Source organism: Symphodus melops, assembly GCF_947650265.1.
Source record: "Symphodus melops genome assembly, chromosome: 10".
In the NCBI taxonomy this organism is placed as follows: domain Eukaryota; kingdom Metazoa; phylum Chordata; class Actinopteri; order Labriformes; family Labridae; genus Symphodus; species Symphodus melops.
In genome coordinates this window covers 6,194,427-6,212,480 of record NC_136700.1, presented here as the reverse complement: position 1 = coordinate 6,212,480, position 18,054 = coordinate 6,194,427, and the positions used below count along the sequence as shown (strand labels likewise).

At 41.8% G+C, this 18,054-nt stretch overlaps 2 protein-coding genes across 2 annotated transcripts; one reads left to right on the top strand and one right to left on the bottom strand.

Moving 5' to 3' along the window:
* rrp8 (ribosomal RNA processing 8) lies at positions 1-4,249 on the bottom strand. The gene is made up of 8 exons (XM_079353476.1): positions 4,081-4,249; positions 3,860-3,980; positions 3,111-3,375; positions 2,158-2,989; positions 994-1,123; positions 799-905; positions 602-698; positions 1-244 (listed from the first exon to the last, which is right to left on the bottom strand). Exons 2-8 carry the CDS (start codon positions 3,965-3,967, stop codon positions 131-133), a joined length of 1,653 nt encoding a protein of 550 aa, XP_079209602.1. The 5' UTR covers positions 3,968-3,980; positions 4,081-4,249; the 3' UTR covers positions 1-130.
* A 728-nt stretch (positions 4,250-4,977) lies between these two features.
* Positions 4,978-18,048, top strand: LOC306830342 (scaffold protein ILK). Its single transcript, XM_079353752.1, has 13 exons — positions 4,978-5,146; positions 6,257-6,532; positions 12,142-12,307; positions 13,416-13,511; positions 13,608-13,704; positions 13,808-13,891; positions 14,148-14,233; positions 14,328-14,437; positions 14,657-14,784; positions 14,986-15,107; positions 15,264-15,363; positions 16,224-16,354; positions 16,499-18,048. Exons 2-13 carry the CDS (start codon positions 6,444-6,446, stop codon positions 16,646-16,648), a joined length of 1,359 nt encoding a protein of 452 aa, XP_079209878.1. The 5' UTR covers positions 4,978-5,146; positions 6,257-6,443; the 3' UTR covers positions 16,649-18,048.
* Positions 18,049-18,054: the final 6 nt, after the last annotated feature.

Genomic DNA, 18,054 nt, shown 5'->3' with positions numbered 1-18,054 from the left:
TGTACTGAACATGTTTCATAAAAACATGTACAATTTCTGCTTTGGCAAGCAGTACACCAGAGCTGCACATCTAAAAGCAAAGTTAGAAAAAATGGGAAGGGGACCGGTGAGGAGTTAGTGTCCTGTAAAATCATCTCTTCTTGTAGACACACGGCTTCAGCTCAAGTCCAAACTTCTTCACATTTTCTGGAGCATTTCCTGATTTCACCAACTCAAAGGTGAAGAAGTGAGTGTTCTCTGTGTCCTGAACAAAGAACGACATGAAGATAATTACTCCTTACTCTACGCTCCGTCACTGAGAAGGTGTCATGTCTTTCACAGAATAGGTTAGGTACATTTCAAAAAGTCACCAGGTATCAGCCCAATAAAAGAATGTTCTTTTACCGACACCACACACATCTATCAGTTAGGACTCACGCAGCTGTACGCTTGTTAGTCAATCTTCTGCTTCAGCTGTTTACATTTGTTAAACTCAGGTTGTAATGCTGGAAATTAAAACATGCATGGAGGACTGAACTCTTTGCTTCATCTTCATCATTTCTTCGTAAATATGTTGAAGTTGAAAAAAATAGGGAAGTCATAATGTTATTTGTGGCCTCACCTTGGACACCATCTTAAATCCCAGGTTTGCCAGTCCAGTTACGAAGTTTCGAACGTTTTCAAACCTACTCGTCACTTCTGCTATGTGTAGGACGCCCCTGCAAAATAATGTGCAAAAGAAACATGCACTTGTTAAAGTATATACACACATACAGTAACAGTGCATTGCCTGTACCAATCAGTATAATGTGCGTTTACCCCATCTTTAAAACCCGGTTGGCCTCGGCGAGAAAATCTGCGAGGTTTGTTCCCATGAGAGAAAGGCAGAACACAGCGATGTCCACCGAGCGGTCAGGGAGAGGCACCTGCAAGACAGAGAACGCTTTTCATTTTGGAACTGTCACGGCATCGGAATTTATTTACACAAGCACACAGAAACATCTACACACTCACGTTGGCCATGTCGCACACTGTGACAAGCTCGCAGGTGGCTGCCAGGTCGAAGCTGTGCACTTTGTTCTTCACACTGCGTGCGATTTTACAGTCACCGCAACCGAAGTCAGCGACCACCAGGGAGGGAGGCCTGGAAAACAAAAACGATGCACTCGAATTAACCCGAAAGGAACAGCAAACCCTTGAAGTGAGATCTTAGTTACACTGTTTACAAAATGGGAGCACAAACAAGTCAGCGCTGCGTGCCGGAGTTCATCGTCTCCCACACTGCTGACATTTACAACACGGCGCTCTCTCAGCAGCTAAATGAAGCACCAATCAAACCCCCACAGTGAGCATCATCTCCTGCATTAGCCCTCGCTCCTGAGCAGGGTAATATAAAGGATTTAGTGCGGACAGCAGATAAACGGGCTTGATAATGGGAGATTTGGACAGAAAACTAAATGATATGTCAATTGTAGATGGTGCTTAATTCTTTTTCTTCTCAAGCCGGGTTCTGTTATTGGTTTGGAAAGAGGCTGATGCTAAACAAGTCTGTCCAGCTCAATGGGGTGTCAACATGCATTTTCTGGATTCATGCTGGATTGATCAAAATCGGTGAACATAATTCTAAACACATTACTAAAATACATCTTTACTATTCAAATGTGTTGAATTGGGCAGATTTTAGGTTAATATTGAACTGAATGTCCTACATGAGTAAAGTAACTTTTTTTCCTTTTTTAGATTTGTATAAAGAGAACACTTTTTTTTTTTAATTTAACAGAAGATAACTTTGGCCTCAGCTAACGTCAAGATAGCTTAACCCAAATGCAGTAAATGAAATTTATGAATGAAAACTGTTGAATTACATGTTGTTTTGAGTGGTCTTCGTAAACAGCAGGGGGCGGTGGGCCCCGGGCCAAGCACTAAGGCTGAAGGGAAACATTTAGAGGTTGCAGGTGTGTCACTGCGAAGTGATGCAAGTCTTTCACCAGGTCATTTAGAAGTCGCATCAAATATTTGTTTGCATGATCATGAGCGGACATTAAACTTCTTATTGCCTGTGTAAGGACCGACTGGAATGCTGGCCATTTGATAACTGTAAACATTTTTGTAACACAATTGGGTTTTTTTTGACAAATAGCCATGATAACGTGCAAAATGCAAATTACAGTATCTCACTTTAGTTTTATGTATGCGATGATGGCATCCACTGGATTGGAGGGCCACTTCTGAACCTGTGCCGTGTATCCTCTGTGGTAGATTCCAAAGGCCTGCGGGTCCTGTTTGAACATCCGTCTGGCCTCGCCGCTGGTCGTGCTGTACAGAACTTCATTGATGAAGCGGAAACGACCCGATTCCAGACGCTCGACCATGCGGGACCTGAGGGAGGCCGAGCGATCCAGTTCAACTGTTTCTGGTACAGCTGGCTCATCTGGCTCATCCTTCTGCTCGGCGGGACTCTCCTGTCGGACTGTTTCCTGGCGGAGCATTTTCAGAAGCTTCACTCTTCTCACACTCTGATCTATGCTCAGCTTGGCTTTCACTCTTGCTGTGGGTGACCGGGCCTCGTCTGTGATCTCCACCTTCGGTTCAGCCGCTCTTTGTTTTGATTCTGTCGCACCTTTTTCAACCTTGTCGCCCTTAACTTCTCTGAGCATCTGTGTTTCTGTCGGACAGGATATTTCAGCCTCCTCTTGAGTCCGTTTCCTTTTCTGTGCTTTACATTCCGTTTTCTTTTTCTTGGCTGGTGTCTGAGGGACTTTTTCACTTTTGTTGTTGTTGCTGTCTTCTTCCTTTGGTTTGTGTTCCTCTGTAGATTCTGCTTTATTTACTGCCTCCTCAGGGTTCTTCTGCCTATATTTATTTTTACATGTCTTCTTTTTTTTCATTTTGTTTCTCCATTGTTGTCTGTTCAGTCTATCTGTGCCCTCTGGTATCTTTGCTTTTATAATTTGTGTTTTCTCTTCTTCCTTTGACTGGGACAACAATGCAGGTTTTCCCTTTTGGGCCCCTTTGGAAATGACAAAACAAAACAAAAAACTTTGAGACACCTTGTGTAAACTTTGACATTCTTTCTGAGTCGACTTATCAAAACTGTAAAACTGATGATGGATTGTGCGCTTATGACTCACCAGATTTGTTGTCTTTCTTCCTCTTCTTCGCTACCAGTTTCTCGTCTTCATCAGTCTGATCTACATCCCCGTTCTCTGTTTGCTCTCCATTCGTCTCTGCTTGTTTTCTCTTGTGCCTCCGTTTCTTCTTCTTCTTCTTGCTTTGTGATGGAGCCAATTCCGCCTCACTGTCGCTGTCCTGCTGATTCTCACTATTCTTCCACTCTGGCACTGATCCCAGCGTCTGCAGGGTTCGCAGCAGGCTCTTCTTCCCTACGGGCTTGGCCTGAGCAGAGGATTAATGTGATATAAGAAATATTTCAACGTCTATATTTTTGCTGTTTTTTAAGCAAAAGAGTAACTTCTGCAGCCTCGCCTTCACTCTTGCACTCTGTCATAATTAGCATTATCAACTTTAAAAAACCTAATCATCACGCTAATGTGCTTTTACAAATGTTCCTGTCAGTCTATGTAATGTCCCTATGTTCATTTAGACACATTATAAAAACAGGGACCTATTCAATAAGATGACAGTGACAACACTTAAATATATTTTTGCTAATGTTTACTTTGTTAAATAACTTTCATTTCAGGATGTATATTATATAGTACTTCACAGAAATGCAATGTCTAACTATGAAGGGTGAATAGAAATACTCAAGTATGATTAGCTCTTTACACCCGTAAATAAAGTCACGATACATTGGCTATCCTTGATATAACATTATTTTTTTTGCAGTTGTCATTTCACATTCATTCATATTATGTACCTTGACATGTGCGCTGCTGGGAGATTTCTTCTGGACGTTTCTGAGGACACTTTCACTGAGGACTTGAGCGTCCTGCTCGTCGCTCCAGTCTTCTTCTTCATCAAACATGTTTCTTCGTGGACTGCAATGAACAAAATACACATGTGTAAACCACTGCTAAAGGCGAAAAGAAGAAACTCTGCCAGTGTCACGTCGTCTCTATCAACGCCTCCAGGTCCCACCGCTTCTTACGTCGAGGTTTATTCACACGTCACGCGTTTTCCCGTTTGGTTTTTATAGTAATATTTTCACTTATATACATGTCATTTCATTTAATAGCTGAGAAAAAGCAAAAAGCCACGTTGGGTTGTCCCATGCGTGGAGGAAGCAAAACACAGCTACACGCGCACATTGATGACGCAAGTAAACGAGGGATTTGTGGGACTTGAAGTATTAGGCCTGAAGTTTCCTCAGTGAAAAAAAAACAAAACAAAAGTTCTGCAAGAGTCAATGCCCTCTCCTCCTCCTAACATATGCATCTGTAAATGGTTTATCTTTGTCATGTCATACAGTTAAGGATTTCTTCTTCTTGATGTAATGTGTTGAAACTGGATGCACAGGGGTGTTTATACAGTATATAATGGCATGGTGTGTACAGTATATTATAGCACAGGTGACAGGAAGGGGACGGCAAAGTTAGGAGAGCACATCGTTTTCACCAGACCGACATTCATATTTCAGACCAGCATTCAAACAACAGACTCTACTTGGACTTTAATTAGAAACTGTGTGTTCTTCAATAAACCTTCACCTCAATTATAATAACAGCTGCAAAATCATTGTCTGCATCTGCGTAAGACTTCATCCCCACCTGTGTATCAATGGCTATGATTGAAACAGAGTGGAAAAAATGCCATTACAGTATTAGTGCATTTGTTGATAATACTTACTTTCTTACATAAATTATTAGAAATCTTTTTCCTCCACATTCACAACGCCTAGTAACATATTTCTTTATTTTAGGGTACAAAAAACACACAAATGCTGCACATAATAAGCGTAACCTGGAGTTTGTTGACGCTTTAGAAACTGTGACCTGAGGCAGTGGATATTTTGACTTTGTGCAGTTCTTGCTGCTGCCTGCAGGGGGCGGGGCGCTCCCTACGTGACCACGTAACGTACGGAGGCCGGTGGCGGTGAGGGTGTGGACGTGTGGACGTCCGACAGCAGCATGCAATCTACTGGATACGCTGTTCACAACTTCTGCTCTTTGTAACTACATTAGACGACAACAGACGAATATACTTGGTGAGTTTATCGCTGTGGGGGTTAATTTACAGTCAGTTTGAACAGTTTTACCGTTAGTTTCACGTCAATATCCGTCACGTCAGCGTGAAGTAGCGGAGACTGTCTGCGGCGTCAGGATAGTTGGTTAGCTTGTTAGCCTGTTGTATCTCATTTACTCATCTCGGTGCTGCCTGCTTTATGAACGCCCAGTTTTAGTTACAACACTGCAATTAGCATATTAAACATCACTCTGGAGCTAAAGGGATTACTATCTATTTTATGTATTTAAACGATTTATTTCACTTGGTAAGCTGGACAGCAGTGAAGCTAGTCAGACTGCTGTATGAGTCCGTATTGTAGACTCATTACTGTGACACAACATTTATGTCAAATACACAAAACAAAATACTACTAAACACAAGTTCATTAGGTTTGAATTACCTGGCTGACTACTTTTATGATAAGTTAAACTCCAGGCGTAGTTGATCTGTCATGTACCTTACATTTTTATGGTTTGTATTATGTAAACATTAAGTTTAAAATGTGTTCATTACTTCATTCAAGGTTATCATACATGGATGTCAAAATGTGATGTCAAGATGTGTGATTCCCTCCACTCTGGAGCCATTTTTTTTTGTACCATGTCATTATGTGAAGACAAGTGTGTTTCTTATTTTGTCAACAAATAATCTAAACATAGATCAGCTTGTGCAAAGTGATATTCAGACTGGGAACTTTTGCAGTTTTTTTAATCAATAAAATCTGCAGCTTTTAATTGATCTGTTAATTATTTTAAAGTAAATCTTCTTGTTGCATGTTTTAATGGTTTTTACCTGAAGATTGCTACATTGGTATAATTATGTTTAAATCAATAACCCTCTAAAGGAAGTAAATGATTGGACATGCAATGAGCATATTTATCTATCCTTTTCACAGCCGAGTGTTGTGATTCACAATACTGTCAACGTCCCACACAGTATTACTGAGTTGGATAAGATTACTCAATATTTGGATTTGTGGCCTTCTTCTTTTTCCGTTTTACTGAATCATGGGAGAGAGGATCTAACAGTCTGAATGTCTGACTGATTCAAACTATCTTAATAGGAGAACTTCTCTTTCCCTATTCCTCAGATATCGTTTGAGTGCTCCAAAGTCTATCTGATTGTGCTCCTTGCTGCCCCAAATGAGGGACTGATGCTGACCAGGACCCTGCTGAACCCCTCGGGTCGCCTCGTATCTGTCCCTGTATTGTTCTACATCTACTCCTGAGGTTGCACCATAAGAGAAGAAGAAGAAGAAGAAGACAACAGCCCTGAAAATGGATGATATTTTCACGCAGTGCCGGGAAGGCAATGCAGTGGCCGTGCGCTTATGGTTGGACAATACTGAGAATGACCTCAATCAAGGGTGAGCATTCTCTTATTTGTGTTTTTTCCTGTTCAGTAGGATATGACTTGTTTCCAAAATTCACTTCCACAAACTAGAATAGTGTCTGATATTTTCTCTGTCTTAAATTTACAGCCAAGTATTAAAAGAGTAGTCAAAGTGCATCAGAATGTCAAGGACATGTCTCCTACACTGCAGTATCTTTGAATGTTTCATTTTGAAGTTCAGTTTTTGTGAAGCACACAGCCCGCCTTTTTTATTCCCCAGTGAGATTATGGCCACTGATTGAACCCATTTCCTTGTGGGCTTCAGTTTATGTCCCAAACGGCAGTGGAGTAATTCAGAAGCATGACGTTGGACAGGAAACCAGCCTTGATGGTGGATTTTTATCTTGCTCTTAGTTGTTGCTGCAATTAAATATAGTCCTTACAGAAGAAGAAAAAAAACTATATACACTGCAGGCTGCTGTATGATTTGACATATTTAGTAAACACAAATCTGCTGGGTAGTTACAGATCACCAGTCAGCCTCTGTATCCTCGAATGACTCTGGGGAGAAAAAAAAAAGACTTGGCAAAGCTTACATTTTGTGATGGCTGTTTTTGCCTTTCCTATATTTCAGTTTATTTGTTGTGAGGAATGTAATCACAATTGTATTAAGTTTTTTTTTTAATCAGTTAATGATGTGTTTACTATAAAGCTGTTAAAAAGCAGCAGACTGAAGCCAGGCTGTGATTGTGTTCTGACATGTACTGTTGGTACTACCACAGAATCAGTCCAGCTTGTTTTTCGCTAAAGCGTAAGGAATCTGATTCTTGAAATTAACATACGTACTATCAACACTGATTGGACATCCGCATCAAAATGGGCAAAAAAATGCCCATTTGGTAAAAACCGATGGAAGATCCGTTGTCTCTCTTTTAGTCTGTTTTGGCTCTCTTTACATGTTGTTGTTGGACTGGATGATTGTATCAAGCCAGTGTGGATCCATGCACCCTTCCACATGACTCGTCCATTAGCTGATTACATGTCAAGTTCTCTTTTCACTTGATGTATCTTCCTACAGTGGGGGTAAAACACACTTATTATTGCCTTTCCAGAGCTGCTCTCTCCTCGCTGTATTTCAGTAAACCTGCCGTATTTCAGCCAATCAGATCTTCTCTGTAATATTTGCTGAGCTCCTGGATGATAGCGTGTTTACAGTGATGTAGTGCCTAGACAAGGAGTAGTAGAGGAATGCTGAATCTCCTTACAAGGAATAACACACATGCCTCGAGGGAACCATCTACCACCTACCAAAATGTAGAGAGAGGGGGAGGAGATTATTGTAGCTGGGAAGGGCTTTAAGAGTTATGCGTGACGAGACAGAGAATCTTTGTGTGTGTGTATGTGTTGTGTGCCAAATAGTGAATTTTTCAACCAAGAAATGGAGCACATCACCCCCCCCCTCTCCACCTACGTGCTTCCGGTATTCCTCTCCCAGCAGTATTAGATAGCTGCCCTCATTTCCGCTCAACATTTCCTCAAAGTTAACAAGAGGTAATTGCAAAGTTTTAAACAAATTCTCCAGTTTTTCTTCCTGAAGATGTGTTTCCACTGCCACTTCCCTTTACAAATTCTCTACTTGTTAAATTATGACTATTGATTTAAAGTGTCTTCCTTAAAATGAAGCCACTCAAAGAATCCCGCTTTCTGCTTTTACTTGTTTGTGTCGAACATTAAATGCAGGAAGTTTGAGTTTTATACTGTCGGGCAAAGGTAAAAAAAAAACTACAACTACAACATTGTCTTAGGCTCCAGCTAATTGTAATCAGCATTTGCCCACTGCTTGACATTTTCTAGAACAACAAGCAGAGCGAGCAAGCGTAATGAGAATGAACATCTGTTTCAGCCCTGTTTGTGTGGACGTTGAGATTTCATCACAATTATAAGAATAATGAGGGACTGTCCCCGACCGCTCTTACTCATAGTTCCCATCGAAGTGTCGTTTGGTCCAAGCTGAGAAATAAGTTTGATGCTTTAGTGTTTTCTTTGGCCTTCCAATGTGTAATCAAGGCATCTGTATTCAGCTTCTTCAAGTTTTCAGGACAGTAGGGCAGTCACACTTTTTATATTGCTGTTAATGTTGAAGCTTGTTTTTTATAGCATGGACGACTGTCTTCACAACTTCTGTGATGGTATGAGTCTGTAACTCTGCAGTGTTTACTGTTGTAACTAGGCAGTGTTGTCGCAGCTTGTTGAAGCACGTTGGCATGATTTCAGAAGAAGTAGATTTGTGAACAGGAAAACTGTCTATCACTTTAAACACGGGTTGTTCTCTTTTTTTTTAACACAAGTAAACCTTATTGTGCATTGTCTATCACTGCCTTCTCAGCTGCTCTGCTTCATGTGCAGACGTTGTTGTGAAGTGTTGAGTTGGAGCACGTTCCTCTGCTCTTTCTGTGCGATGACGGTGTTTTCAAATCGCCCTCAATAAGTTTCATATAGCTACATACTGGAGAATACAAACATATATACTAACAAATCTGAGACAGGCGCTGAGATCTCAGCCAACCAAAAACATTTCAGGCTCCATACCATATGAAATACATAGACAGTGATGTGCTTTCTATGGACTCTATGTTCAGCTTTATATGATAAAGCCTGATGATTTCTTGATGTCTGAAGAGGTGACAAAATAAAGAAAGTTTCTTCTGAACCACTGAACTCTCAGTTATACCGTGTACAGACAACTGTTCAGATATCTTCTTCCGTGGTTCTTTGTTTTATCTCTTCCATGTTTCCCATATCAGAGACTTGTTATGTGAGCCGGCGAGGATGTCGGGGCAGAGACATACAGGGTGCAGACAGGGCTCTTCCTCTGTCTGCCAGACTGAGCACTGTTGGCAGGTGGAAGTGCCTGAAATAAATGACCAGAGCCTGTGTGGAGGGGCTGAGCACTCCAGTGCCATTGGGTTGTGGGGATGAAGCCAGCTTGAGGGGAAATCTATCCCATAAAAAAAGAGACCCTAAATAGACGTACACACGAACAGAACCCAGAGGCCAGAACGTCACTGGATGTGAAAGTGATAGATTCTGTACTGTGGTCAATGGATTGTTTTACTTCAGAAAATGTGAGAAATTAACAATGCACTGAGGTTTTTTTTAGTTTTGTTGTCCTCATAGTTTACTGACATGGTCTCTACTGTAAATATGTTCAACTATTGAAGCTTGGAAGTAGAAATTAACATCTCTAAAACAAACTAAAATAAATAACTTGTATTTCTTGCAAACAGTGTTTACATTTGACTTCTTCTTGTTCGGTGTCTTCCATATTAGAGACAAAATGTGTCCAAACGACGGACATTACTTCATGTCGCAGGTCCAAACTGTGACTTGAACCAGAGATCTCCTGTAGTACAGATAAGCAGGGTGGTAATGTGTGAAATCTAGCTTACTAAAATACAGCCTTTCACTTCATAATATTACTTCCTCCTCTAAAAAGCCACTGAAACCTAATAAAACTGTAGAAGTGAGGCTGTGGGGAGATTTTCTCTCAATATATCTTTGACTAATTAGTTTTAGAGATTTGGCCTTTTGAACTCAGAGGACGTTGTCCACAGAGCAGATGTAGCGTGGCGGCAGCAGGTCACCCAGACGAACACAGACCATGTGTGTTGTTGGACTGAGAGTTTGTGTGCAGCTCTTGATGCTGTTTGGAGCCGAGCTCTGCAGGATGTGTGAATACAGGCCAGTGAATTGATGGCAGGGTTGGAGGGGGGGGGCAAGGGTTCCTGCAGAATCATAATACTCCCTCAGTCCTCGGAGCACATTATCATGCTGTGTGCCTACACATCATTTCAGAAGAAGTGCAGAACTCTGTTAACGAGAGGATTGTGCCGTGTTCGGCTCGGAAAGGAAAAGTGTCTGGAACGTGGAATTTATCGTCAACACAGACCGGCTGTTTGAGTGGAAAGAAAAGGGAGACGATGCATTTGAAGGACACATACGGAGGAGTGGAGAGACTCCGATGAGGGAGGAAACTTTGTCAGGGAGGAGGAGGAGGAGGAGGAGGAGGAGGTGACCACGACCCAGCAGAGAAATGAAGAATGACACAATCACACATAGCAGCTGGATGCTGAAGGAAGTCTCACTGCGCCTTATAAGGACTACAGTGAACACTCAGCGGGCCTTATCGTTTTCTCTTTTCCTGATTGACTCTGTCACTCAGCACTTACTGTCTCTATCTCCTCTTCTCGGAGGACATATTCCATCAGTCACTCTGCCGTGTAATCGAGGCCACATGTGTCGCTGCCAATGTCACAGCAACAATGAAGAATGATGAGTGCCAGTTAGCTGTTGAACCAACTTCCTGTATTGAGAGGAAGATGACTGCAATTCCTCATAAAGTGCCCTTTAAGCTCAGGTCACTTTGAAAAAAACAAAATGCAATCGTTGGTTCCTCAACAAACGAAGCTGATGTTCGCTCTGCAGACTCATGAAGGCTGCAGCGTCTGTATTGATCCAGCTTCTGATGAGTTTGTGGATTTAATTTTCACAGACGTTACTGTGTCTGTCACTAAAACTACAGAATTATAATGAAGCTTATTTACCTCCGTATGAATTTTCATGAGGACTTCTTCGCCATGGGGCGATGTCTCCAGAGTTTGCTTTTAGCCGTGTCTGAAGAATCAAACAACGGATGTTGTTATTCGGCATGCACTGCTGCATTGGTTGTTGACAAACAGTCGGCACATTGGAAAATAATGTGGCATGAACAAGATGTCTGGAGCAGATGTTACTTTTTGGCTAAATCAATTGAGTGGTGCATCAAGTACATCTCACTACTGATTCAGAAAAGAGGGTTTTTAATTGGGCAGATGAAGTCACCTGTTGAACAACCTCTGACTCGTTTTCATAGTCAAACACGGAGAGAAAACGGTGGCGTTGTGGGAGTCTGACCCGGAAGAAGGAAGAGATGTAAAGACTGATGGTGAGGCAGTTAAAACTCCACTCTAAGGTGTCACGATTCACATCGGTACTTTGCCCTGCAGAAGAGACTCCATGGTGTGCTGGGCTTCTTCAACTGAATGAAACAGAAACACTCGACTGTGAGGAAATCCTCATGTTCAGTTGACAACAGAAGAAAGGCATTTAAACGTCTTTTAAGGTAAAAAAGAAAACGCACAACACATCGTTCAGCTGATAAAGGACTAACGTTTGGCTCTGCACTGGAAACAATGTGAACAGCAGCCGAGTCGGAGAGTGGCCTGGGGTTTGTGATGGTAGAGGGCTTACTGTCCAATCACGGTGATGCAGTTGTCAGTGGGCCCAACCCTGCTGACCACCTCTTTTTCTCTGGAATGCTTCTTGTTGTTGTGAGTGATATTTTGAGTGTCAAAACAAAACACATTTGTTTCCAAAAAACATTCAGAGTCTGTACCTCTTGGGTTTTTTGCCAAAACCACCACAGAGTAGTTTGCAGGGAGAAGCCAAACATGGATAACTAAGGGGTACTAAGGGTATAGCTACTGTACTTTTTCATCCCTCTAAAAACACTTTTCCTGCTTGCCCTTCAGTTATTTAAAGTTCTTGCTGTGCTAAAGGTTTTCGTGAAACCGCCCCTGAGTATGAACGCTCCTCTCTCTGTAGAGACGACCACGGCTTCAGCCCTCTCCACTGGGCGTGCAGGGAGGGCCGCTCCAGCGTGGTGGACATGCTCATCATGAGAGGGGCTCGCATCAATGTCATGAACCGCGGAGACGACACGCCCCTGCACCTGGCCGCCAGCCACGGACATCGCGACATCGTAGGAAAGGTAGGGCTCATGTAAACAGGAAGTGCATCACGGTTTAACCATCATCCCACATCCTTGTTAAAAAAACGTTTTCAGAATACTAATATAAGTTTCTTTAACTTAAGAGTTACAATTCACAATAAAGTTTTAATTGTCCCTAGAATTGAATTTGTCCTTCTCAAAAACCAACTGAAAAAGTGAAAACTGAGCTGGTCATCTGTACCCAACCTCTTCAGCAGCACAAAGGTGTTCAGAGCTTAAGATGCATCTCGTCAAGTTTTGTCATAAAAACAGGAATAAAATAAAATCAGCAATTATGAACACAAAGGTCTTGTCTGTTCTTGCAGCTCCACCATCTGCATTGTGAGAGAGCAGAGAGCAGGGAGTGCTCAGCCATCCGTCAGTGTTGACGATTATTGAACCTGCCGACACTAAATCAAATGTTCAAGGCAGATAAAAAATAAATAATAATAAATAATAAAATCTTGTTTTGGCTTCTTATAAGGGTTAGCCATTAGGACAAAGAGCCTGCGAGCTAAATCTATATCAGATGGATAATTGTTCAACTATTATGTTTCTCTGAAATGAGAGAAATTGAGGAACAACTTCTTAAAGTTAGGTTTGTGAACAAGCACTAGCTGCTATACAACCAGCAGTACAGTCCTTCATTTAATGATAGTCTGTGATGTCACCTCTCCCCTTTACAAAAAAAAATAAAAAAATGCAATAAACCGTGTGTTACATTTTGGGAGATGCAAAATTCAGTTTGATGAATGCTTGTTTTGGAAAACAGTAGTGCGCTTTGTAAAACAGATGAGCACAAATCGGCGTCACATATTATAGATTCTGTTTGAAGATGTTTATTCTATTCTCTGAACAAACAGAAACATGCTGTATCAAAGTGTAACGTATGCCATCAGTGCCTCAGAGTGTCTGATTTAGAGTTGCTGTCAGGCAGCTATTGAGTTTAATATTAGGCATGTCTCAATAGCTCTGGTATGTGTCCACAGGCGTCATGAACCTCCATGATTTTTGTTGGCAGCATTCACACTCGTCCTTGTGTACAGCTCAAACAAGACCTGAGCAGCTCTGTTTATCACATAATCTTTTGTTTCTGCGTCTCTTTTAGCTGATCCAGTGCAAAGCAGATACCAACGCAGCCAACGAACATGGAAACACACCACTGCATTACGCCTGCTTCTGGGGCCAGGACCAAGTGGCCGAGGTCAGTGCGCCCCCTGGTGGTCTAAAACTGAGACTGATCTTTTTTTTTATGATAGAGCATTAAATGAAGCTGACACAAGTCTTACTCTTCACTCAGGATCTGGTCACAAATGGTGCTCAGGTGAGCATCTGTAACAAATATGGGGAAACCCCCATGGACAAAGCAAAACCGCACCTGAGTGAACTCCTCAGAGGTATCCAGGCAGCACACCTTTTCCGATGTTTCAGTGTTGCATTTTGATTGTCTTTGTGATCAGTTGATGGTAATGCGTTCTCCTCTGCCCCTTCACCACGCAGACAAGGCTGAGAAAATGGGACAGAACTTGACTAAAATTCCCTTCAAGGACACGTTCTGGAAAGGCACCACCAGAACTCGACCCCGTGAGTTTCACACCCACATAAACCAGTTTATTAGCAGACCAGTTTCCATCAGTTGGTTTGGTCTGAGCGGTGCATGAAAGGGGAAAAAAAAAAGTTTCCATACCGGCGCTGGCACCCTTACCATTCTTTATGTAGTGTTTGAAATGTTGACCACTTTTCCGTCTGCTTAGCATTTTGCTAAATGTCACGTGAATAATGAGGCTTTTGTCTGAGCTTGAACGTGTCACTAATGTTTCCTTCAATCTTGTGTTGTTAGGTAATGGCACTTTGAACAAACACGCAGGCATTGACTACAAGCAGCTCTCTCTCCTGGCTAGAATAAATGAGAACCAGTCCGGAGAGGTGGTTTATCTTCTTATTGTCTTCTTATTAAATGAATTTAAAGGCTGCTGAAGATCAATTCTAACTTTGTGTTTGTTTATTTGTTTACGTTCAGCTGTGGCAGGGTCGCTGGCAAGGAAATGAAATTGTAGTTAAGGTGCTAAAAGTTCGTGACTGGACCACAAGGAAAAGCAGAGACTTTAATGAGGAGTATCCCAAACTCAGGTTACTATCTAATCCTCACTTCTCCACACCTTCTGTGTTCTGTTCTGTTGTCTCTCATTTGTCTGTTTGCATTGTGTTGAACCAATCTTTATGTAGTCTTTATTTTTTGGGGGGTCCTGCATCTCACACAAGTCTGTTTGTATCAAATCCTACGTGGGTTTGCCTCTTTTTGTCTGTCCCTCTCTCTCCCCTGTCCCTCCCTCTTGGGCTCCATCCCAGGATATTTTCCCACCCAAATGTCCTACCCATGTTGGGAGGATGTCAGTCACCTCCTGCCCCCCACCCCATCATCATCACACACTGGATGCCTTATGGCTCCCTCTACAACGTGCTGCATGAAGGCACCAGTGAGTACTTTCACTCTGGTCACAAAGCTGTCACCACTGTTGATGGGTTTTATAAGAATCCTTTGATTTGTTGCTCTTGTGCATTTGTCATTATGCTGTCATCACCTTTTTTTACAGTAGCAAGTTCACTGTCAGCCTGTTTTGTTTGGGGAACCAGAGTATCCTAAACCTGCTGATGTCTGTCATTTATCCTGCTGTCAGACTTTGTGGTGGACCAGACACAGGCGGTGAAGTTTGCACTGGACATTGCATGTGGGATGGCCTTCTTACACACTCTTGAACCCATGATCCCTCGCCACTATCTCAACAGCAAGAGTGTTATGGTAAGAAGATATTTGAGCCTGGAACTCAGGCTCTTAAAATGATTGATTGTCTGTGATTGCTGACCGTTGAAAGGCTATTTTTGTTGCCTTTTGAAGCGCAGAGAACTACAGAAGAAGGAAATGCCTGTTACAATTTGAAATCTCCCGTTTCCACAGATAGATGAAGACATGACAGCCAGGATCAGCATGGCAGACGTCAAGTTCTCCTTCCAGTGTCCCGGCAGGATGTACTCGCCTGCATGGGTGGCCCCGGAGGGTAGGCATCACTCATACAGCACAGATCCAAAGTGACAGCTGAAGCCACAAAAGCTGCAGAGTAAAAGATTTCTCTCTCAGAATTGAATTACATTTTGCAGCCGATATCTGGGGAGACGAGGTGAAATTTGAGCCTGTTTGAAACGTAAATAGATTTATGAAATGTGAAAATAAACAGGGATGAAAACAAACTTCAAACCCCCTCTGTGAATCCTTGTCGATGTTTACAGAGCAGTTTGTGGAGCATGATGGACACGTATGTGTAGGATGCACAAGGATATGTTGTGGGCCAGTTGCCATAGAAACAACTATACGGCATACATGTGGGGGTTAGTGAGCCATGAAATTGAGAGCACAGAATGCTTTCTACTGAAACATTTACAGGTTTCAGACTAAGACTTCAAAAGGCCTAAGTATGTTAGGAAAGGCTGTTTTCATAACATAACCGCTGTCAGGTTAGAGATGGACACAGATGATAAACTTTAATGCAGTCTTTGATAAAATGGTCTTATGTGTTGGTCTTATCAATAAATCCTTCAAAGGGAGCTTCTTGGTGCACAGATCTGATTTTCTTTTCTTGACTTTTTTGTGTTTTTTGGATCCAGCTCCCACTGAGGGATGTGTGTGGTGTGTTTGATTTTCCAATCTTTGTTAATAAAAAAACATCAAGTAATGTAAAATACATTTTGAAAGTGAACTAAATTAATCTTGATGTATTTTGATTTTATAGTCATCGTCCTGTTTGGGTGTTTTCCCTCAGCCCCTGCATGACTGAAAGTGTTTTTTTTTTAATGCAGAACGTGATGGAGTAGTGTCTGATGTGAAGAGTGGTGTGTTACATTAACTTGTTTCCTTTTTCAGCTCTGCAGAAGAAGCCTGAAGAGATCAATCGTCGGTCAGCAGACATGTGGAGCTTTGCTATCCTGCTGTGGGAGCTGGTGACCAGAGAGGTGCCGTATGCAGACCTGTCTAACATGGAAATAGGCATGAAGGTTAGCACAGCCATCTTTGTCCTGATTCAATTACCAGCTGAGTGGAGTATGCTTGCAGACAAAAGTACAGTTACTCAAATTTAGAATGCTTTGAAGACTCTTTTTCCCCACTATGCCAACGTCTCCGTTTGCTTTCACTCCCAGGTTGCCTTGGAGGGTTTGAGGCCCACTATCCCCCCCGGCATTTCTCCCCACATTTGCAAGCTGATGAAAATATGCATGAACGAAGACCCAGCAAAGAGGCCGAAGTTCGACATGATTGTGCCAATTCTTGAAAAAATGCAGGACAAGTGAAAAGAAAAGAAGTCCTTTGCCCTCCTGTTCTGAACCCGATCTCCAATCCCAGATGGTGTTGTGGTGCTTACCAGTATTGCCTTAAACTCTTACTCCTCCACTGCATCCAACGCCACTGTCGCTTCTGAGTTTAGCTCAGCAGCAGTCACTTCTTTTATATTGTTTTGGTGTCTTTTTTTTTCTTTCTATGTGATAAAAAGTTTTAAATTGTGTCGTCATCTTTGTCACTGATCTGCTGATACTGTCTGCACAGGAGCTTCTTCTAACCTGTAATCATGTGGACTGATCACAATCTTCGAACGTTTAGACTGAATAACCTGTGGAGGTCAGCATGACAGTCTGCTGCACTGCTTCAGTGGATGTTAAGCCTTATTTTATTACTGGAGTGGGCTTACTATAAAGAAGTCACCCTGTAAGGAATCGGCTCCTCTTTAATGGTGCCTCCTATTAAAACAAATGACACGCTAACTCTATGCTTGTCTTGTGGGAAATGTTCATGAACTGTATACAGCTGGGCAAGCATGAGGGATATCTGAAACCTTTAGCATTTAAATATAATACAATTATGCATACGTATATGAATGAGTGTTGCTAATGAGAACATTAAGAAGTGTTCTACCATTCAGCTTGGCTGTGTAGTGATGAGTAGAGCTTTAGCTTGGGTCTCTGTACAACCTGCTGAAAAGGACTTTAAACCGGCCCTACAAACTCTTTATTTTTTTAAAGCCTAAATGTCAGTGTTGTTGAATGCAACTTTGGGATGTATCTTTCAAAATGCCTTGTAAGATGTCACATTTTTGATCATTTTTATTTTTGACTTTTATTGACTAGTTTTCTCAAATGTTTTACCATGATCTCTTATTTTTCTTTAAAACCCAGCAAAAACGTAACAGATCTCACATTCGAATTGTGTTGGCTGTACTATCCAACAAAGGGTGCGGTCAGTCTCCATTTCAGGATTTCTAAATGTGTAATTATCATGTTGCATTATGGCAATCCACACATGTATTAGCCTGTGCTTCTTGTAGCATCAGACCTGAGTAATGCAACCCACACTGTAACTGATTGATGGATAACACAGGTACATCTGTTATGGTTTTGTTTTCCATTGTGGGGAATGCCTTCCCACAATCCTATGGCTGCATAAGCCGCCGTTGTCAACAGAAGAGGACTGGGACAGTTATAACCTCAATAATATTGTCTTATTGTTTCCTTATTTTTATTATTTTGGTCATGTAGATTAATTCTGACTTTAAAATATCAGTCTCTTGGGTTGTTTCTGTGCCTCCACCAGCTTGTTTGTTTGTGCTGAATCACAGGTTGAAGCCAAATCAAGAATGAGATACAAATGTTTGTATTTATATATATATATATAAGTATATTAAAAAGGTTAAAACATGGACATG

Bases quoted from the DNA above. Each gene is read 5' to 3' on its own strand.
- rrp8 (XM_079353476.1), bottom strand. From the start codon at position 3,967: ATGTTTGATGAAGAAGAAGACTGGAGCGACGAGCAGGACGCTCAAGTC. The intron at 3,376-3,859 runs GTACATAATATG...TCCTCTGCTCAG, and splicing joins CCAGCAGCGCACATGTCAAG to GCCAAGCCCGTAGGGAAGAA. The intron at 2,990-3,110 runs GTGAGTCATAAG...TCATTTCCAAAG, and splicing joins GAAGAAAGACAACAAATCTG to GGGCCCAAAAGGGAAAACCT.
- LOC306830342 (XM_079353752.1), top strand. From the start codon at position 6,444: ATGGATGATATTTTCACGCAGTGCCGGGAAGGCAATGCAGTGGCCGTG. The intron at 6,533-12,141 runs GTGAGCATTCTC...CTCTCTCTGTAG, and splicing joins GAGAATGACCTCAATCAAGG to AGACGACCACGGCTTCAGCC. The intron at 15,108-15,263 runs GTAAGAAGATAT...CCGTTTCCACAG, and splicing joins TCAACAGCAAGAGTGTTATG to ATAGATGAAGACATGACAGC.